The following is a 22,749-nucleotide window of genomic DNA, read 5'->3' on the forward strand; positions in this document are numbered from 1 at the left end:
AAGGCGGGGCAATGGTGAAGTTGCTAGATCTGGAACTCCGGGAACCTTCTCGCACTCCAAAGTGTGGCTGCACGAACCAAGCCGCAAGATCTCCAATTTCCTCGCCTCTGCCAAGCAGCTCCACACCCTCTCCTATCCCTCTCTCGAACTCGAAACCGCTCGAAACTCCCACCAATTGGCCACTCTAAGCCTAGCACTCTGCACTCCTCCAAGCCACGTGATAAAACTCTCCACCAAACTCCTCCAGGCTCGCCCTAGAAGCCCCTGGGAGACTCCAAATCTCCCCAAAAGTTGTTGACTTCGTGCCCACCAAGGCCAAGCCAAACCGGCTCCCTCACTGCAACCCAAGGAATATTCAACTTGTAGCTTACGGCGTTTCAAAACGCCACGCAGTCGACGGCGCCACTTTACGTTGGGGACTGGCTGTCGTAGGCAACGTTTCAAAACGCGTAGAGGCACTGGAGGGGAGGTGGCACCGTCGACTGAGTGGGAAAACGCCTACAGGGCGTCAACGTTTCAAAACGCACAAGAGGAGGGGTTTGTTGCTGTTGGCCGAGCGTCTCAAAACGCAGATGGGGAAAGGGAGTTTGTGGATCGCCGGCAAGGGAGAGAGGTAGGCTGTGGGGGGCGGCGTTTTAAAATGCTGCTGCTGCTTCTTCTCCGGACCGCTCCTCCACGCCAAGGGCTTCAAGCCACCTGCTCTGATACCATGTCAAAGTCGACGATGCGGAAGCGTAGAGACCAAGGGGAGTGAGCACGAGAGAGAGAGAGAGAGAGAGAGAGAGAGAGAGAGAGAGAGAGTCCTGAACCAATCAACCTTGGCAATGAATAACTGAATGTGTATACAATGGAGGCAAGGGGTTGCTTATATAGCACCCTCACTAAATTTCCCTACCCAAGACTTTGACAAATAAGTAAAGTAAATACCTAAAAGCCAAACTAATGGGATCACATTGGCAGTTCACTTGAGATGCCTAAACTTTAACACTCCCTTGTCTTATGTAGCGCAATAATTCCACTCTTGCGCACCTCTCTTCCCTCTGAATACAGAATCGTAATGCCCAGCTCAAGGGCTTTCCATCTGTATGTAAAGTTGTGTGGGTTCAGTGTGGGTTCAGCTGATTTTTGCTCTACAAGTGAACAAGTGTGTGTGAGTAGTGGGTGCAAGTGATCACAACTTTAATGGAAAGCTTGCCTTCTCCCTTGTCTTATGTAGCACGATGATTCCGCTCTCGCACACCTCTCTCCCCCTTTGAATAGAGAATCGTAATGCCCAGCTCAAGGGCTTTCAACCTCTATGTACAGTTGTGTGGGTTCATGCGCGTATGCCGAGGCAAGAGCCTCTTGTCCAAGTACTGGATTAGCTAATTGCTAATCCCCCGCAGGTACAAGTGAATTCGAAGAGATTTCACGCGAGAAATCTCGTCCGATTCAAAGGACAAGTAGCCCTACACGTGCAGGAGTACGAGGGCTTGCTACTACGGATGCGATCGGCATGCAGAACGGAGCCCAAAACAGTAAAATACAGCCTGCTGTGTATTTTTGCAGGTTTAGGGTTTTTACCCTAATTGATCCCTAATACCCCAGGTGGTTCGGGATCACTCTACAAGTGATCGGGTGCATTTTCGGGGCAGAAAACAGAAAATTTTGCGTGCTGCAGATTCTCGCCAGGTTTGGGAAAGTGCTCGTATGCGCCAGGAAAGTCACCTTTTACATGGGGATTTTGACTGTGAAGCCTCCTACTGCAGTTATGCTGGCAAAATCGGGCTAGAGTAGGTCATTTTCAGCCCGGTAAAAGTGGGACAGCTCGTAGGAACTTGCAGGTTTTCTCCTAAGTTTTATAAGAAAACAGAAATATCAAAAGGGGCGCCAATCTTTGGGGCCTACAAGGTGTCGTTGTCTGCTTGGAAGCACTCTAGCAGCTAGCTCCAAGGCCGTGCTTTGTTTGAAGTGTTAATTCCTCACAGGTTTCGTGAAGTTTCTCTGTGTCATAAAGTTCAAGCAAAGATTCGGGTGAGAGCTACAACCTGCCACCCTAAGGGCCAGTTTCACTACCGGCACAGTCGCTTGGTGTGGGCTTGGTGGTATGGGACACCATCCCTTCCCCTAGAGGCTTGCTCGTTAGCTACAGCTCCCACGCTCCGGGGTGAGCCCGTATTAGCTCTATGGCTGGGAGGTGAGTCCAATGTCTGCTCTCTATGCTTCTCTTTGTGTGAGTATGGCTTGTGTCACGTCACGTGTCCAGGATGGATCCGATGAGGGACTAACATTGTCAGTACCACGTCGGTTACAAAGGTATCAGAGATGGATGCAATATTCTTTTTTCCGAGAAAAAGATCCTTCTATTAGTTACTGAAACTGCCTATAGGGCTACAACCACCTCTTCAAGAGAGGGCTACAACAACCATGATGGGAGACTCTCCCAATGAAAAAAACAGCATATGTACATTGGGGCTAAATCAAGAAATGGGGGGAGGGAAAGCCACACAAGTGGTCGGTAATGCCATCGGAGCACACCCTAGACCATGGTGTAAAAAGGCCCAGGACGCCAGAGTCGAAGGAAAGCCTCTCTGCGCTCCCGCATGCGGTCGGAGCTGCCTTGTAGTCCCTCAAGCTGTCCTCTGAGAGTATGGATCAGCTCTAGCCAAAAATCGCGAACAGTCTCTGCTGGTGGTACAGGGCGAGCCTCAAAGATGCGGAAGCAACGGGCCCACCAGATGAACCAGAGTGTCAGGCCACTGATGAGCTCCCAACACTCCTCTCTCTCACTGCACCACTCCTGTGGAGTAAGCTCTGTAGCAGGCTGGAGTGTAGGTCGCCCCTCCTGAATCACTATCATCCTGCTGGTGGAAGATAGCTCAAACTGAAGTGCCGGGCCCGTGAGGGTGGACCAAGCCGCTGCTCCCCAAGTGTACTGTCGAGCCGTGGAGAGAGCAGGCATCAACCGAAGAACTCGTAGCCACACCTGCTGGGCCGAGGGACAGTCCCAGAGACTGACGCTGACTCTCCACAAGATGGTCACAAGCTGCACATGCGGCCGAGAGACCACTATGCACTAGCCAGCACCCAACTGCTGTAGCTCTGTGTGCGACCAGCCACTAAAACAAGGTGACTCGCCTCAGCTGTCTGGAGTCCCACAACCTCTCCCAGAAGGCTGCCAAGAACTCGGCTGTGAGACCCTCCTCCTGCCAATGAGGTGCTGCAGCGGGGCGGGCCTCTCTCTGTGCTACTAGTATATGACGTCCGAGTCGAGCAGTGTACTGAAAGAACGGGACTCCTGGGTGGTCTACAGAAGAGAAGGGGTCCCTCCAGAGCCACTCACCAGGATCCCACTGTACTCGTGCCAGTGGACAACACTCCCAAGCCCACAGCCTTCAGTGTCCAGTCTCAAGAGCTGCTAGGTCAGGATCTATGACACAAGTCCTCCCACAGATGCCCACTACTCGGATCCTCTGAAAACAGCACTCTGCCACCTGCGGGGCCTCTACTACAACTCGATGTAGGCGTCCCCCACCCTGAAGCTCGAAGAAAAGGGATGGAACAGTCTCTAAGTAGGCCCCGACTGAGATGAGAACCTCCAGTGGTGTGAAGGCTCCCATCCACCTGGGTGCTACTGGCTCGAGAGGCGTGAGCCACTCAGCTCGAACTGCCTCTGAGATGTCCTGGCACATGCTCTGCACCCCTCTCATGCCCTGTAGCTGGAAACCATGCACCTCCTCTGACAAGACTGTGAACTCTAACCAGTCACCTAAAGAGCGCGCTGGACCCGCTGCCATGGGACCCCAGGAAACATGAGGCCGACTACGAACCAAGTGGCCTCTCTGAGTGCTAACCATGGGGTTCCAGACAAGGGGCTGCCGTAGGCGCTCCTCCGTGCAAGTAGGCTGTCTCTGCTCCAGGCCTCGCCGCAAGAGCTCCCAAGAGCGAAGCAAACTCACAGCGAAGCGGTCCTCTAGTCTCCTGCTCAAACCAACTCTACACATCTCTGTGAAGATCCATCTGGTCGAAGGTTGCCAGGGGCCTCCTGGTTGAGGCACCCTAGCACGAAGCCGCTGTAGCAAGAACTCCTTCCACGGCTCCTCACCTGGAAGAAGTCCTCTGACGATGAACTTCCCAAGAAGGGCTCTGCTCTGCTGTGCTGGGTCAATGATCCCAAGCCCTCCATGTGAACAAGGAAGAGTGATGACCTGCCAAGCCACTTTGGCTCGGGCTATCTGAGTGTCACGTCCTGACCAAAGGAAGTTCCTCATCAGCCTCTCTACCTGGCTGATACAAGAACTCAAGAAGATCCAGCAAGAAGTGATGTACCACATAGTCGCCAATAACATCTAGTTGGCCCCCTTTCTCTTTCTGTTCTATGCGGAGGCGATGAGCAGATTTTTGGTGTCACAGCAGGTTGGTTTGAGGGGCTTAGCACTCCCTATACGGGGAGATGAGCTTCTGGACGCTGAGTTTGCCGACGACTCAGCCTTATACTTAGAGGGCCAGGAGGCCAATTTACACAGATGTGGGCAGGCTTTGGAGACCTTCTGCTGTGCATCGGGCGCACTGATCAACTGGAGAAAGACAGTGGCTTTCTCAGTTGGTAGTGCTCCTGTGCCAGATTGGATGCCAGGAGAGGGTTTCAGGTGGATTCCTCCAGGGACTGCAGTTCGGTACTTGGGTTGTCAGGTTGGTTTGGATTTGTCCCCCGAGCAGCAGATTGCTCCTCTTCTCCTGTCCATCAGGAGAAAGCTGTTACATTGGAGCTCAGCACGACTTTCGCTGGCTGGTAGAGTAGTAGTTGCCAACCAGGTGTTGTTGGCGACTATGTGGTACATCACTTCTTGCTGGATCTTCTCGAGTTCTTGTATCAGCCAGGTAGAGAGGCTGATCAGGAACTTCCTTTGGTTTGGTCGCGACACTCAGATTGCCCGAGCCAAGGTGGCTTGGTCGGTCATCACACTTCCTTGTTCTCAGGGGGGGCTTGGGATCATTGATCCAGCACAGCAGAGCAGAGCCCTTCTTGGGAAGTTCGTCGTCAAAGGACTTCTGCCAGGCGAGGAGCCCTGGAAGGAGTTCTTGTTGCAGAGGCTTCGTGCCAGGGTGCCTCAGGCAAGAGGCCCTTGGCAACCTTCGACCAGATGGATCTTTACAGAGTTGTGCCGAGTTGGTTTGAGCAGGAGACTGGAGGACCGATTCGCTGTGAGTTTGCTTCGGTCTTGGGATCTATTGTGGCGTGGCCTAGAGCAGCAACAGCCGACGTGCACGGAGGAGCGCCTACGGCAGCCCCTCGTCTAGAACCCCATGGTTAGCACTCAGAGAGGCACTTGGTTGGGAGTAGGCCTCATGTTTCTTGGGGTCCCATGGCAGCAGGTCCAGCGCACTCTCTAGGTGACTGGGTAGAGTTCACAGGTTTGTCAGAGTAGGTGCAGGTTGTCCAGCTACAGGGCATGAGAGGGGTTCAGAGCATGTGTCAGGACATCTCAGAGTCAGTTCCAGCTGATTGGCTCACGCCTCTCGAGCCAGTAGCACCCCGGTGGATGGGAGCCTTCACACGACTGGAGGTTCTCATTTCAGTCAGGGCTTGCTCAGAGACTGTCCCAGCCCTGTTCTTCAAGCTTCAGGGTGGGGGACGTTTACAGAGAGTTGCAGTAGAGGCCCCGCAGGTAGCAGAGTGTTGTTTCCAGAGGATCCGAGTTGTGGGCATCTGTGGGAGGACTTGCGTCATAGACCCTGACCCAGCAGCTCTTGAGACAGGACACTGGAGGCTATGGGCTTGGGAGTGCTGTCCACTGGCACGAGTACAGTGGGATCCTGGTGAGTGGCTATGGAGGGACCCATTCTCTTCTGCAGACCGCCCAGGAGTCCCTTTCTTTCAGTACACTGTTCGGCTTGGACGTCATATACTTGCAGCACAGAGAGAGGCCCGCCCCGCTGCAGCACGTCATTGGCAGGAGGAGGGTCTCACAGTTGAGTTCTTGGCAGCTTTTTGGCAGAGGTTGTGGGACTCCAGACAGCCGAGGCGCGTCACCTTGTTCCAGTGGTTGGTTGCACACAGAGCCACAGCAGTAGGGAGCTGGCTTGTACATTGTGGTCTCTCGGCCGCATGTACAGCCTGTGACCAGTTGGTGGAGAGTCAGCGACACTGTCTTTGGGACTGTCCCTCGGCCCAGCAGGTGTGGCTACGAGTTCTTCGGCTGATGCCTGCCCTCTCCACGGCTCGACAGTACACTTGGGGGGCGGCGGCTTGGTCCACCCTCACGGGCCCGGCACTTCAGTTTGAGCTATCTTCCACCAACAGGATGATAGTGATACAGGGGGGTCGACCTACACTCCAGCCTGCTACAGACCTTACTCCACAGGAGTGGAGCAGTGAGAGAGAGGAGTGTTGGGAGCTCATCAGCGGCCTAGCTCTCTGGTTCATCTTGCGGGCCCGTTGTTTCCGCATCTTTGAGGCTCGCCTTGTACCACCAGCAGAGACTGTTCGTGACTTTTGGCTAGAGCTGATCCATACTCTCAGAGGACAGCTTGAGGGACTACAGGGCAGCTCCGACCGCATGCGGGAGCGCCGCGAGGCTTTCCTTCGTCTCTGGCGCCCTGGGCCGTTTTACTCCATGGTCCAGGGGGTGCTCAGATGGCACTACTGTCCACCTGTGTGGCTTTTCCCTCCTCCCATCTCTTGATTTAGCCCCATTGTATATATGCTGTTTTTTCATTGGGAGAGTCTCCCCATCATGTTTGTTGTAGCCCTCTCTTGCAGAGGTGGATGTAGCCCTATGGGCAGCTTTCATTAACTAATAGAAGGATCTCTTTCTCGGAAAAAAAAAAAAACATCTAGTTGGCCACTACTACATTGCCAGCCAAAGAAAGTCGTGCGGAGCTCCAATGTAACAACTTTCTCCTGATAGACAAGAGAAGGGGAGCAATCTGTTGCTCGGGAGACAAGTCCAAACCAACCTGACAGCCCAAGTACCGAACTGCAGTCCCTGGGGGAATCCACCTAAAGCCCTCTCCTAGCATCCAATCGGGCACAGGAGCACTACCAACCGAGAAAGCCACTATCTTTCTCCAATTGATCAGTGCGCCCGATGCACAACAGAAGGTCTCCAGGGCCTGCTCACACCTGTGAAGGTTGGCCTCCTGGCCATCTAAGTACAAGGCTGAGTCGTCGGCAAACTCAGCGTCCAGTAGCTCGTCTCCCCGAATAGGGAGTGCTAAGCCCCGTAGACCAACCTGCTGCAACACCAAAAACCTGCTCATCGCCTCCGCATAGAACAGAAAGAGGAAAGGGGCAAGAGGACAGCTCTCTCTGACCAAACGTGTGAGCATGAAGCAATCACCTCTACCTCCTGCCAAAAGTACCTGATTGTGAGCCTGTCTGTACAAAGCTGACACCCCTCTAATCCAAGCATCTGAGAAACCCATCCTGCGTAGAGTGCCCTCTAGAAAGTCCCAGTCAACTCTGTCGTATGCCTTCTCAAAATCGAGAAGAAGAATCACTAAGTCCTCACCACGGAGCCGTGCCAGGGCAGAAGCCTCCCAAAAAGTAAAGATGTTGTCAAGGATACTGCATTCCTTGACAAAACCTGTCTGAGTCCCATGTATAAGGCTCTCTAGAAGTGGTTGAATCCTCAAACTCAGAGCCTTGGCAAGAATTTTGTAGGCTGAGTTAAGGATGGTGATGGGGTGCCACTGTCGAATCTCATCCAAGGAGCCACCCTCTTTGGGAATGAGGTAGATCAGGCCCTCACTCATGCTGTCAGGCATCACTCCTGTGTGCAAAATGTACTGAAAAGCACTACAGAGATCTGGGCCAAGCAGGTCCCAGTACTCCAAGAAAAAACTGGGAGTTAGCCCATCCTCACATGGACAGCTACCACGGGGGAGGGCCCTAAGAGCCGTGTGCAGCTCCTCAAGCTGTACTGGCAGCTCAAGCCTCTGACGCATCTCCTCAGTCACAAGACAAGGCATCTATGCCCAAACCTGCTCCCTGCATGCATCCTGACGCTCTGATTGGGACTCTGCAGACAATAACTCACGATAGAAGTCAGTAGCAACTGCACGCATATCCTCGGGCTCAGAAGCAACTGACCCGTCGGACCTCCTCAACTAACTGACCTTGGCATGCGAATGTCGAGGTCCCACTGCCTCAAAGAAAGCACCAGTCACTCTGTCGCCCACCTAGGTCCACTGAGATGCCTGTCGATGGAAAGCAAACTCATGTCGCCTCTCCTCTGTGCTAACAAGCTATGTCGAGCCTACTGTAGCTGCTCCTCCAACCAAGGACTGTCTGGATGCTGCTCCTGCATCCTCTGTAACGAAGCAATGCCCCGTCTGAGACGCTGCTCCTCCTCTCTCGCTGCAGCCCAGCGAGCCAGGGACTCCTGGAGAAAAAACCGGCTAAGCTGAGCAAGGCCTGAGGCCACTCTGTCAGCAGGAGAATCCTGCCTGTCCAAGCTCTCTGTCCAAACTACCCGCTCTCTGAGTGCTGAGTCCAACAAGACCCTCTCTGGGATGCAAAGCATCGTGCTCTCCCACTCCTCTGCCTGTCTGCCACTGTGAGGATCACTGGTGCATGGTCCGAGAAGGAAGTCCTTGCCAGAATGCCCACTGTCCCTCCCAAGTCACTGAAATGGTCACTAGTGTAGAAGCGATCTATCCGCGATAGATTCACTCCTCCCGCTCTGCGGTCCGAACGAGAGAAGGCAAGGTTGTCTAGAGGCCTCACAAAACCAGAGTGTTGTCAAACATCCGAGACCCTTAGAGTCATACAAAACCTCTCCCAAGCTGCCAACTCAACTCCATGCACAGTAGCATGGCTACCACCAATCCTGTCAGAAGGGTCCTCCAACATCTTGAAGTCCCCTCCTATGCACCAGTGTTCTGCCTGCGGCAGAGACTCAACTATCTGTGACCAAAACTCTGCTCGAGCACTCGCCACATTGGGCGCATAGATGTTCAGGAAGCCCACCAGGCAACCCTGAACCTGCATAGTAATCGACTGAGCCCTGCCTGGCACAATAATCCCTCTGCCCACAATGGCCTGCTATAAAGAGTCCGCAATAGTCATACATACCCCACCCTGGATGCCTCCAGGTCCAAAAGCAGCTGACCAAAAAGTATCATATCGTCCACGCAAGAGCTGACCACAACGTCTAATGCAGCTCTCACACAGATGGTGCTCCTGAAGCATAAGGAGATCATTCTCTCCTCCCACAAGGCAGCGCTGTAGCTCCTGACGCAGCCGGCCCCGCTGACGCTGAAATTGGGGCCCACCTAGCGAGAGAGAACAGATGCTGCCACAGCAGCTAGACGGGCTATCTTCGAGGCTGGCTTGGATGGGGAGTAATCTGCATCCGAGCGTCCTCTAGATAGGTGTGACTGCAACGAGTGCCTAGCCCAAGCCCAAGCAGAGCGAGCCGTGCGTAAAGCAACCTCCTCTGACCAGGAGTCCTCATGAATGTATACATAGCATGGCAAGCACTGTGTATCAGCAAAGAAGTAAACCACAATGTGTCTACATCCTACTGAATCTGGAGGTGTCACCGCAAACTTGGCCGATGGCCACAAAGTCTGAAGCATGTCTGTAACTCCTAGTTCTCCCATGTGGTGAGAGAACTCTAGGACCTGTGTGTGCAACCATCCCAACATTGAGTCGAGAGTCCACTCTGTCCGGTCCCTGCCGCAAAGGGGAAAGGAGAAGCCAACTGTTGAGTCCAAGGCCTCTGTCCCCCTAGCTGCAAGGAACAGAACATGGACCCTGAAGCAGGCTGCCTCATGGTCTGCTGAGGGGTCACCGAGAAAACGAGTGAAGTCATAATCGAAGATGTCCCATCGGCGCCAGATGTCAATGCTCGTCAGACCACGAGGGATAGCTGCCAGGGGAGACGTCTGTACCTGTAGAGGGGGCGCAAGAAAGGCTGTCCCTCTCTCACCAAGCGACTCGTGGTAAAGGCGCTGCCAAGAGATCCCCTAGCAGCCGGAGATGGCCCTGCCCCCTGGGACAACTGTGGAACTGAAGCGGGAGGGGGTGGAGAAGGAGCAGGGCGGAGCGGTGGAGAAGAGGGGCGGGGGGGAGCGGCAGAGGTAGAGGGGCGGGGGGAAGAGGCGGTGGGAGCAGGAGGTGGGGGGGAGGATGAGGAAGAGGGGGGGAACTCTGGGGGGGGAGGGGCTGTCAAGGGTGAAGTTGGGGTGGGGGCTGGAGCAGGGACCTCATCCTGCTCAAGAGGACCAAACCGGTTCCCCGTGGGAACCGACTGCTGCTGAGTAGGCGCCTGAGGACCACTCTGAGTGCCAGGCTGTCGCTGTGGCCCCTGTCGTCGTCGACCACGGACCTGCTGCCATCCCTCCTTCGCTGGAGCCCCAGGCTCAGAGAGTGGCTCTGCATGTGTGCGCTGTGTCTGTGTCTGTGTCTGCTGGCCAGCCCTTGCAGGTTGGGGCTAAGGCTGTGGTGTAGGTCAAGGCCTCCTCCGTGGACAGGCCTTCGCTAGATGGCCCATCTGTCGACAAATGAAGCACTGGTTCGAGAGGCCCGAATTCTCCACACTTTGTCTAAACCAACCCCCACTCACCCGAGGCAGAAGAATAACCTTCGGGAGCGTGTGTGTCTCTGACCAAAACGCGAACTGAGGGAATGTCAGCCGCCTTGGCAGCTACTGAGGCTGCCGTGCGAGGTGTCTCCAGGACAGTCCCAATGGCTGAGCCGATCCTGGACAAAAGAAGTAAGTACTCCCTCCACAAACCCAGAAAGCAGACGGAGATGGGGATGTCTGCAGAACATCCGAAGTAGGGTCAAAACCATGTCTCCACTATCGAAAGTGGAATCGTGCTGCTTGGATAGTCAATGGACTCATGGCGATGACCTTGGACGCCATCTCGGAGGTCTCAAGCTCGATCTAATAGTAACCTCGTCCGAGTATCTGTACGTCCAAGATCTTGCCCACCTCTGTGAGAAGGCGGGCCTGGAGAAGGTCACGCAGCTCTCCTCTGCTAGGTTTGGTGTCGAGAATCTTGCAAATGACAGAAGTCGCCTGCAAGCGCTCTACCTCTGCGGCTAGGCTCGCTTGCTCTGTCGGCGAAAGAGCAAGTCGAATGGTGGGCTCAGCGGGGTCGGGCGAGGGGGCTTCGGATGAGTCCCTCTGTGGAGGAGCTAGAGCCTCCATCTGTGTCTACTGCTGTGGCGAAGAAGCGGACGGTGAAGAGACTCTACAACCGAGCGCGCCGAGCATTGTCCGAAGAAACAGTGCTGCTAGAGCCAAGTGCAGGAGCCTTCGGGAAAGAAGAAGACGGGGGGGAAGATCGGATAAGGCTGGCAGTGTGCGGGATTTCAAGAGGCAGCGGGAGGGGGGGGGGGGATGGCGGCACAAGAGGGGGGCAGTGGACGGGCTGGGGGGCAGCGCGAGATGAGGGCAGCGGGCGGGTACGTGCAACAGGGGCCGGGCGGGCTGGGCTGTTGCGCGCAAGGGCAAGCGGGGGCGGGGGGCAGTGCGAGGGCAGCGGAGGGGGGGGACAACAATGGCGCAGCAGGGGGAGGGGGCGTTTAGCAGTAGCGAGCAGCAGAAAACACTTGCCAGATGGATGCAATATTAGTGTTACAAGCTTGGACACCCAAGCGAGAAATCAATAGCAACACACGAATAGAAATTGCAACAAACAAAATTGAAGAGAGAGAGAGAGAGAGAGAGAGAGAGAGAGAGACAAGACGAAGGACAGAGGTTTCACTTATAAAGGTAGAAGGGAGGGCCTAAAACTAGGACCTCCCATCTTGCTTTTCAACTGGCAAAGCATAAGCCAAAAATATGCTCCAAATCTGGCGCCAATTGCTCACACATCAGATGCCACATGGATGCCCATGATTTGCGGTGCGACTTGCACCAAGTGTCACATCAGCCCTTGCGTAATCTTTCAGGTTTCAATTTTTGTCCAAGGTGGTCTTCTCTTTAGTGGCCCTAAAGAGCGCCAATAGGTTTTGCCACATCATCACACTTGTGCACAGTTAGGTGGACAATTGAGGAAATCGGATGAGGAAAGGTTGGAGACCTCTCTTTGGATTGAACCACTTGATCAAGTTTGAAGTGGAAGCCAGTGATCCAAAGACATTAAAAGATGCGATACGCTTGGCTCAACTCCAAGAGATGAAGCACAACAAGGGTAAGCTCAAGATGGCCTACCATAATAGTAACTCTCTCTCGTGACTCCTCTAAAGACGAGGACAAAAATTCTAATGGGAGTGGTAACAATAAAAAGAACTCTCAAAATTCTCAATCTAAGAGTGACAAAGATAAGGATAAGGGTAAAGGAAAATATGATAAACCTCATGTCAAACTCGACGATGCGGAAGCGTAGAGACCAAGGGGAGTGAGCACGAGAGAGAGAGAGAGAGAGAGAGAGAGAGAGAGAGAGAGAGAGAGAGAGAGAGAGAGAGAGAGTCTCCTGAACCAATCAACGAATAACTGAATGTATAGACAATGGAGGCAAGTGGTTGCTTATATAGAAACCTCAGTAAATTGCCCTACCCAAGACTTTGACAAATAAGTAAAAATAAATACCTAAAAGCCAAACTAAATAATGGGATCACATTGGGCAGTTCACTTGATAACACCCTCTCTGCAGGTCATAGTGGACATCAATAGTGAGACCAAGTCGATGTAGAAGCTACCATGGACACCCCAGAAGTGGCCATCAACTGGATACACCTCGATGTTGCTCTCCTCGACTTTGTACCTGAAAGTAATGCCATCTTGAGCATCGCTTGCCTTTGTAGAAACTTTGAACTGTAGACCACACTACGTCCAATAATCCCCATTCGTGAATTGTGAACACATCACGTTCAGAACATAAAACTCCAAGATAATGAACTGCTGGAACACATCATGTCCATAATCTGACCAACAACTATGGATTGGTGCACTCATCCATAGAGTTTTAGACGTCTTATTGGTTCCCTGCTAGATGCATGTGCATTGAACTCCGACATACGGGTCCAAAGACCAATAACTTGAACTCCAACACAAGGGTCAAAATTAATTATAAGGAGCATTCATTTGCCCCTTCTGCCACTCACAAGCCTTTCTCTGGCTGAAGCTCTTGGTGACGCCTGTCATTTGACTAGATATCTGACGTCGAGGCCACTGTGGCCGCCGCCACATGTGCCATGCGAATCTCCTCTGTCAAATCTTTATTACCGTAATCTCTGTCCAGCTTGCCTTTATCCTTGTCTATTTGTAAGTTCCTGCTTTTGCCTTTGGCTTCAAACTCTCGAGCCAAACAAAGCGTCGAGTCACATTCATAACAATTGTGGTCATACCTCCTTGGTACCAAGGCAACTAACTGAGTACTGGTACTGCCATCCTTTCCAACTGACCTTTGTCGTTGTCCTCTAGCAAACACTAACATTTTCTTTTGACTTCACAAACTTGAGCCAAACAATTTGCCAGGTTCCTTGAGAATTGTGCCAGTGCATAGGCCGCTAACTAGATGGTGGATCCGTTCCATAGCCACTTGTTGCTTTTGGACGTTGTCGTCGCGGGCGCTCGAGCAAGGGGATGCCATGATGAAGTTGCAAGATCTGGTAGTCGGGTACCTTCTCACATTCCAAGAATCGGCTGCACGAACCAAGCCGCAAGATTTTCGAACAATTCCCTTGCGCCGCACCGCACACAATCCCGCTAACCCTCTCTGAAAACTTCAAGGGGTTACTGCTCCCAAGCCGCACAATCTCCAAGTGGAAGCCCTCGAACAGATGAAGGCTCCACATAATCCAGCTCCCAAAACTGCTCCAAACTACCGTGACTTCGATCTGTTGTCTAAAAGGTCCACTCTAGCCCGCTCCGCTCTTGAGCCATTCCCACTGCTTAAGACTCCAAAGCCGCTCCTCCTTCCACACTCTCGTCATTGCTATTGTCACCAAGGAGGGGCCAGGCGGTGTGCGTTTCAAAACGCTAAGGGAGGATAGGGGAGGAGGCGTCGCCAAGGTGCTGGGCCACCTGCGTTTCAAAATGCTAGGTGCCTGGCCGTCGTTGCTCACGGGGAGATCCGCGGGTTGCAGCGTTTTAGAACGCTTGCGGGAGGGCCGTCAACAGGCGCGCAACAGGAGGGTCCGACAGCGCAAAGGGCAGGTACCGACAGCATTTTAAAACGTTGTCGCTAGACGGGGTGTCACATGACACATCCAACCCTATGTGTCCGTGGACAAGCTACAGCATGATCAGGGTTCAATCAGTCCAGTCAGTCTAGATTAGAAGTGATCTAGCACTTTTGTGAGTCTATTCGTAGACCGTGCATGCCCAGTCACTGAGTGTAGATGCATATCCTCTGGTTGCACACAGCATGATCATCAGTATTCCCATCAGAATCCATTAGAATCAGTTAGGGGAATTTTCCAGTGCATTTAGCCTATTTTCCCTATTTTTGACATTTTTCACTTATTATTTTTAAGTGACTTCCCAACAAAAGTAGGTAGGGCAATTTTGCTAATTAATATATAAGCAAACCCAAGTTAGCACTTTCTGGCAGAAGAGGCAGCAGGAGCTTCCCGCTCAACGGGCGTCTTCTCAGCAAGAACCCCGCAGTACCCCCCAAGCCTGGCGTTTTCCATCTCCCATAGCCTAGCGTTTTTGGACATCTGCAGCACCTCCCCTCACTTGGCGTTTTCAGCATTGCTTGGTCGCCACAGTACCCTACAGCCTAACGTTTGCAGATCGCCCTCAAGCAGTTCAAGTTCCTAGCGTCTTCAGCTTGCAAGGTCGCCGTCATCCCCAGATAGCCCAGCGTTTTACTAACGCCACAGCAGCCAGCCAGCGTTTTAAGTTTTCAGCCTCACATGCAGCAGAAAGCTCAACGTTTTCAGCATTTAGAACAGCCGCAGATTCAGCCCTAAGGACATGCAGAAGACCCCCATTTTCAGCCCTAAAAACGCAGCCAAAACAGTCATTTTCAGCCACCGAAAACAGTCCCAGATTTCAGCCCCTAGCATTTTTGGACAGCAGATAGAAGACCACAGATTTCAGCCCTAAAGTCGTCGTCGTCGTCCCCCTCGTCGTCGTCGGCATAGTCCCAAGTTGCATCAGTCCATTGCATCCGCATTGTACCACTTTGTGCAATCAATAAGTAGACCACTCTCGCCGACGAGAGTGGGGCCTTCGGAGGAGGGTTTTACGTCTCTGGTGTCGTATCTCTCTTCTCTCTCTATCTCTCAGTCTCATTCACTTGCATGCACAGTGTCCATTCACTTTGTTTGTTATCGTAGCACTTTCCATTAAGAACGGAAGGCTCTCCATTCCATAAGAACTAAAAGGAAACTTGAGCACAATTCGGAGCACTCATCTTGAGCAAAGCGCAAACAATCATTCCGCTGCACCTAACATTGGTATCAGAGCTTTGGCAGTGTTCTGTATCACTCAAGGAAAGAACCACAAGAATCACAAAAAGAAAAATTGCTTGTAGCGATCGCACGAACCCAAGTTCGCTTGAGCGTGTCGATTCCTAATCGTGTTTTTTGAAGAGTGACAGGAATCCCAAGAAAGAAGGGTTTGTCCAGCCTCCCCTTGTGTCTCTTTTCACTCATTGAGAGCGGACTGTGCACTTAACGGCCAGCCAATCGACGTGAGGTGGGAAAAAGCAACCTTGGTGTGAACGCAAGGCCGCCAAGGGGTGCCCCGCGGAAAAGAGGAGAACTCGGGTGAAGAGAAGATCCTTCTCAAACACGGTTTGCAAGCGAAAGAAAACCTCAAGACCCTCAAGAACCCAAGTTCCTCGTGAACTTAAGAACCAAAGATCATAGTGCATGGTCGTCACCCGAAGCGGAATGGATACTTCGCATACAGGTGATGAGCATGAGAGAGGCGACGAAGGATTCTCCCCACCAGGAGATTTTTCCAACCCTCCCCCTTCGCCATCTACGCCACGAGTTGTACTAACTCCTATAGAGATGATGGTCAAGTCAATTATGGACATGATGCTGGCACAACAAGAAGCGACTCGCATTACGATGGAACGAAATGAAAGAAATGCAATACAACAACAAGAAGCGAATCGAGTTGCGTTGGCACAACAAGAAACCAATCGCCTTGCTTTCGAACGCGAGCGCGATGAAAGAAATGAACGAAAAGCAGAAAAGAAGGCCGAGCGTGCAGCTCAACGAGAGCTACGCACTCAAGAATTGCTTCGACAAGTGCTAGCCGCGAAGACCGAACACCCAAAGATCGTGGGAGTTCCTCAAGTGGTGCAAGCCACGATGCCGATTCCAACCATCTAGTCACAGAGAAGTTGACTTTCAGTAAGTATGATGGTAAGATGGATGCTACGGTTATTCATTCTTGGTTGCATCAATTTAATACTTATTTTGCGACAACTAAGAAGACAGAAAATAGCAAGGTTTTGACAGCAGCTATGTACCTTGCCGGTGATGCCATCAATTGGTACTACGCATGGCAAGAGGCACAGCTAGCCGCGCACCAAGAGGAAGCCGATGAGTTCACGCCCCTTTCCTTCAATTGGGCTGATTTCCAAGACGAGCTCAAGGCGCCGTTTATGCCACCTCAGTACCTCGCACGATTGAAGGACGATTGCAAGCAAAATGGTATGCCGGTTATGTCTTTCTCTAATCGTGTTTTGCAGCTAGGTACCCAATTACGCAAGTCGGATGATGAATGCAAAGAGGCATTCCTTTTTGGATTAAACGACTATATCAAGTTTGATGTAGAAGTCTTCAATCCAATCGATCTCAACAAGGCGGTAGCGATTGCTCTCGCACAGGAGATGAAGCACCACAAGGGAAATCCTAAGGAGAACAAGACTTCCACAAGTACCTCACAGACTTCTCAAAACCCTCAGAACGGTAAGAATGGTAAGAATGGTAACTCTTCTAACCAATCTTCCAACAGTCTCTCAAAAAAGAATTCTTCCAATGAATCTAAGGGTAAGGCTAACGCAATTGCTAAACCTAAGCTTACTCCAGAAAAAAAGGTAGCACAAGGAATTCTAGGAGGATACATCACGTCGAAAGAGCAAAGCACTTATTCTAAGGAACGTCGTTGTTTTCATTGTCACATTAAGGGTCACATAAAAAGAACATGTCCTAAGCTTGAATCGAATGAATCTAAAGAATCCACAGAACCCAATTCTTCTGTCAATGCAATTAATGATAACACGAGTGTGCCCCAAGTTTCTCATGACACTTCCATTGATGATTCTCTCATTAAATGTTATGGTCGTACGTCGGGGCAACGTTTTGTCATATTGTTTGACCCAGGTAGTATGCATGATGTGATCAATTCCTCTCTTGTTGAGAGAGCCCGCCTCGAAGTTAGTCCGAGATCTCCTATCGAGGTCTCTGGCTTTCATCCCGGTATGGACGCTCTCATCACGGAGGAGTGCCTTGATGTGTTGTTTGGAATTCAACAAGCTGCCTTCACTAGAAGATTTGTTGTTTCTCCTCTCTCAGGATGTGATATGATTTTGGGCATTCGATGGTTTCGTGATAATGCGGCTAACACTTTAACTCTCAATGCCAAAAGTGATTCTCCCATTGTCATTCATGGAGAGGACATTGTTCATTCTCCATCTCTCATTGCTAATATGCAGGACAAGATTGAACGGATTCATGAGAAGGAGACTCTCTCAGTCTCTTCTTCTCCAAAGCACGACACACAGGATTTGCATGATTATGAGAAGCATGATGAGTTGAATGATGATGATATGCATGATGATTTGATTGACAATGATCAGCATGATGATTTGGATGATACAGATAAGCATGATGATTTGCATGATCAAGATGTGATTTCTCACAAGCATGATGAGTTGCATCAAGAAGCTGTGATTGTTCACCAGGATCATGTGTTAGTGGATGCTTTTTCTAGCGAAGCTAACCTTGTTGCAGATTCGATCAATCACGAAGAATCGATCTTGGCTCTCGAGCCTAGGTCCAAAGAACCCTTACAAGGAGTATTATGTGTTCGCATGATTGATACGCACGCATTGTTCGAATGTTTCATTCATGATCGTATCATGTATTTTAGTCAGCATCATTATGTGATCCCTTTTCCTAGGCATGACATATTGTATGTTGAACACATTTCTCTCATGGATGAGCACGAATGTATGCGGATTTTTCATGAAAAGCTGAAAAGTATGTATGTCAGGAAGTCACATTCCATGTCTCTTCCTTGGCATGACACAGTTTCCGAACGAGTACATGAAAGTGGGAGCACCAAGCATGGGTATTTCCGTAGTGTTTTGCCACAGTTGAGTGATTTTGGTCAGGACGACAAGATTAGATCTCATTGTTTGCGTGTGTGTGGTGAACGGTTTAGCACTCCGTTTATTTGTTCACCTACATGGCATGCACAGGCTTTCAAGAAGCCAAGAATTTTTCCACTCACTTTACATGGGATAGGTATGTTCATGGTTTTGTGTTGGAAATGGTTTCAGGAATTTTCAACCATGGAGATCTTGAAGAAGAACGAAGCATGACTCTCAACGAAGTTGAAGCATCGAAGGAAACACAACAGACTTTGTGTCGCTTTCGGCACGGCCCAAAGAAGCAAGCGTTGCAAACCTTTATGAAGTTCAAGTACCGCACGACCCACACATCCGAGTGGGCCAGCGAAGAGTCCCTTCCAGGATTCCAGATGCTATTGGCGATCTCCCTCGACGCCATACAGTTTGGTACCAGTACCTCACTTTGAAAAGGAGGAGAAGGCACGTGACACATCCAACCCTATGTGTCCGTGGGCAAGCTACAGTATGATCAGGGTTCAGTCAGTCTAGTCGGTCTAGATTAGAAGTGATCTAGCACTTTTGTGAGTCTACTCGTAGACCGTGCATGCCCAGTCACTGAGTGTAGATGCATATCCTCTGGTTGCACACAGCATGATCTTCAGTATTCCCATCAAAATCCATTAGAATCAATTAGGAGAATTTTCCAATGCATTTAGCCTATTTTCCCTATTTTTGACATTTTTCACTTATTATTTTTAAGTGACTTCCCAACAAAAGTAGATAGGGCAATTTTGCTAAGTTAATATATAAGCAAAACCCAAGTTAGCACTTTCTGGCACAAGAGGCAGTAGGAGCTTCCCGCTCAACAGGCGTCTTCTCAGCAAGAACCCCGCAGTACCCCCCAAGCCTCGTTTTCCATCTCCCATAGCCTAGCGTTTTTGGACATCTACAGCACCTCCCCTCACTTGGCGTTTTCAGCATTGCTTGGTCGCCACAGTACCCTACAGCCTAGCGTTTGCAGATCGCCCTCAAGCAGTTCAAGTTCCTAGCGTTTTCAGCTTGCAGGGTCGCCGTCATCCCCAGATAGCCCAGCGTTTTACTAACGCCACAGCAACCGGCCAACGTTTTTGGTTTTCAGCCTCACATGCAGCAGAAAGCTCAGCGTTTTCAGCATTTAGAACAGCCGCAGATTCAGCCCTAAGGACATGCAGAAGACCCCCATTTTCAGCCCTAAAAACGCAGCCAAAACAGTCATTTTCAGCCACCGAAAACAGTCCCAGATTTCAGCCCCTAGCGTTTTTGGATAGCAGATAGAAGACCACAGATTTCCCTAAAGTCATCGTCGTCGTCGTCATCCCCGTCGTCGTCGTCGGCATAGTCCCAAGTTGCATCAGTCCATTGCATCCGCATTGTACCACTCTTGCAATCAATAAGTAGACCACTCTCGCCGACAAGAGTGGGGCCTTCGGAGGAGGGTTTTACAACGTCTCTGGTGTCGTATCTCTCTTCTCTCTCTATCTCTCAGTCTCATTCACTTACACGCACAGTGTCCATTCACTTTGTGATCATAGCACTTTCCATTAAGAACGGAAGGCTCTCCCTTCCATAAGAACTAAAAGGAAACTTGAGCATAGTTCGGAGCACTCATCTTGAGCAAAGCGCAAACAATCATTCCGCTGCACCTAACACGGGGGTTTGGGGGGGGGACTCCAAGCAGCGCCAAGGCAAGGGTTGGTGAGCGTCGGCAACAAAAATGCTGCATTTTAAAACGCAGGGGCAGCGACAAGGGGTTCCTCCACAACGAGCTCTTCTCAGTGTTTGCTCAAGGCAACCCCACGCTCTTCTCAAAGCTGCCCTCAACAAGACCCCCCCTCCATGCAAAGGCCTTCAATGTCGACACTCCTCTGATACCATGTCAAAGTCGACGATGTGGAAGCATAGAGACCAAGGGGAGAGAGAGAGAGAGAGAGAGAGAGAGAGAGAGAGAGAGAGAGTCTCCTCAACCAATCAACCTTGGCAATGAATAACTAAATGTATATACAATGGAGGCAAGGGATTGCTTATATAGCAACCTCAGTAAATTGCCCTACCCAAGACTAAAAGCCAACCTAAATAATGGGATCACATTGGGCAGTTCACTTGAGATGCCAAAACTCTTAACACCTCAAACTCACACCTTATCAGAAAGTTGTTCAAGGAATCGTAGGTGGTCAACTAAGTAAAGAAGAACACGCATTGTATGTAAAGGAACGTATGTGTTTTCATTTTCAACAGTAGGTCACATGTCCTAAGAAAGAATCTATATTGAACCCGCTACTGCATCAACTTCTGACTCCACCCCTCAAGTGAATGCTATGAGTATGGTAGAGCAAGAAGCTAAGCAAGAGGGGACTTTCGATGAAGATGAACTCATAAAATGCTATGGACATGTTAATGGTCAAAGAACCATAGGGCCCTAGATAGACAATCCTTGTTGGGATACACCAACTGGAAATGTTAAGAGTGGATGCGGATGATTTTGGAGGCACAACACGTGGGTGGGTTTCACAATCCCTTGGCTTATAGGAGGTTTTTACAACGAATATTTTATATCAATCAGATACTTAGCACAGGACATTGTGGAAAGAGCTTTTGGGCAAATTTGTGTAGGCTTATCACAGCCAACTAGTTTCATTATCACTTCTTGAGTAGAGTATCTTTATCCCTAGATGTATTTTGTGATTTTTTCCCTTATTTCTTGTATCTAGACCTATGGTCGATTTTATGTCATGCAAAGGACTTTTTTTGCTAGAAAAAAAGGGACAATCCTAACCATCAATGGCAACGGAGTACGCACAAGCGCCATCAGTGTCCACTAGGCTCTGGAAGCCTTTGTCAACGGTACCGACCAGAGCTTGCCACCATTCTGTCAGATTGTGCAAAGCCTTGTAGCTTCTCTTGTTAGCAAAGTTTGCACGACAGGACTCTCTCTCTCTCTCTCTCTCTCTCTCTCTCTCTCTCTCTCTCTCTCTCTCTCTCTCTCTCTCTCTCTCTCTCTCTCTCTCTCTCTCTCTCTCTCTCTCTCGCTTATGGCATTCAGATGTCGACTTGATCAGTCTTCATGGGTGAGCATGGTCACACGCAAGTTAATTTTTTTTAAAACGTTGGTCCACGTTTTCCTCCGAGCTTGAAAGTAGCCCAAGACTTTCAAAAAATCAAAAGAATAAGCTCATAGTTCTAGTGAAGGGCGCTTCTTTTTTAGAACAGTCTAAGCTATGGCCCCACGTTCTCCTAGGAATTCTCGTAACTGTCTTTCTTGGAGTCCAAGCTTTAGAGTGCGACCTTAGGTAACGCTTATTTAGAACCAAGTCCCCCACTATGCTAAGAGTAGTAGTACAATTAAATAATAGCCCTAAATAGGTGCCACACTTTTAGCTTTTAAAATTAGTAGGATAAAGTGAACATTCCCCAAATTGTAGTAGCCGGTTGCACCATGGGTTAGTGGGGGCAAGAGGGGTAACGCATTGCACAAAGTTTCTTTCGTCAAGGAGGTCGTGGAAGATACTGATTGGAAATGGCAAGCCTATGTTTTAAGGAGATCCTTTTAGCATTTATTTAGTAAATACTCACCCTACTATCCCATGGTGCGACCCAACTCCAATACTCAATCTTTTCTTTGTATTAGCCGCAACCAACAATGTCTAACCAATGCATGTGCTCTTCAACAAATGATCTCTTTCTTTTCTCATAAATAAAATTGCTATTGTGAGCCTTCTAACTTTTACAGGCGAGACCACTCTTTAGCTTTTTTTCCCCTTAATATTACTAAACTCACAAAGCAATAGGGAGACTCGGCTCTTACTGCTAGCACTAGGTGAGACCCAGCTCTGATCACCTCACGTTGCCAAACAAAACCTGAAAATGATGAGAAAAAAGGAGTACCAGGCGGCCTTGGGCCTGCTGCGTAGTAGTCGCCATGGCTCGCAACAGGATGGGCTGACTGTAGCTTCGTGCACTCGCCTTCAACGCCTTGCTCGTTGCAGTCCTCAGCCATGACATTTCGCCAAAGTTTGAACGACAGATTCTACGCACAATTTCCAATTTTCGTCTTGCAGTTTCATTTGCTTGATCAGCACTTGACGATCTTTGAATTTTTGGAGACGCCTTTGGATCCTTTTCACCCTTCACGAGAAGATAAGAATCACATTTGAGAAGGAAACTTCTACTCTCTTCAACTAAAAATCCTCACACACACCCACACATCTTTTTTTTGGCAAAAAAAGTGGTTGTGTATTTGTGTACAAAGAGCAAAAGTGTACAAAGAGACAGTTACGAATTCTCAAAGACGTATTACCCAGAGGATGTCCAAGATTGAGAGTACAAAGTGAATACTATGTGTACATCAAGGTGGTATGTATGAAAAGTGCAAGATGAACCATTGGGAAGGTGCATGATGCCATGTGATGTGTGCATGCTCCATGCTGAAAAGAACTGAAGATCTCGCCCGTGTCCTGAGAAAAGAGTATATATGCCTCTCGGCTTCCTTGAAGGAGCTCGTTGAAGTAT

At 50.2% G+C, this 22,749-nt stretch overlaps 1 protein-coding gene across 1 annotated transcript in view; it reads right to left on the reverse strand.

The window, feature by feature from the left end:
• LOC147439459 (FAD/NAD(P)-binding oxidoreductase family protein) overlaps positions 1–22,364 on the reverse strand; it is a 92,049-nt gene extending 69,685 nt beyond the window's left edge. Inside the window, exon 1 of the mRNA XM_086485305.1 lies at positions 22,126–22,364. Within this exon, the coding sequence (XP_086341431.1) occupies positions 22,126–22,242 (117 nt within the window). The 5' untranslated portion in view covers positions 22,243–22,364. The remainder of the gene's footprint in view (positions 1–22,125) is intronic.
• Between the last annotated feature and the right edge of the window lie 385 nt (positions 22,365–22,749).

This window comes from Adiantum capillus-veneris, chromosome 16, assembly GCF_014529385.1.
Source record: "Adiantum capillus-veneris isolate H3 chromosome 16, ASM1452938v2, whole genome shotgun sequence".
Lineage (NCBI taxonomy): Eukaryota > Viridiplantae > Streptophyta > Polypodiopsida > Polypodiales > Pteridaceae > Adiantum > Adiantum capillus-veneris.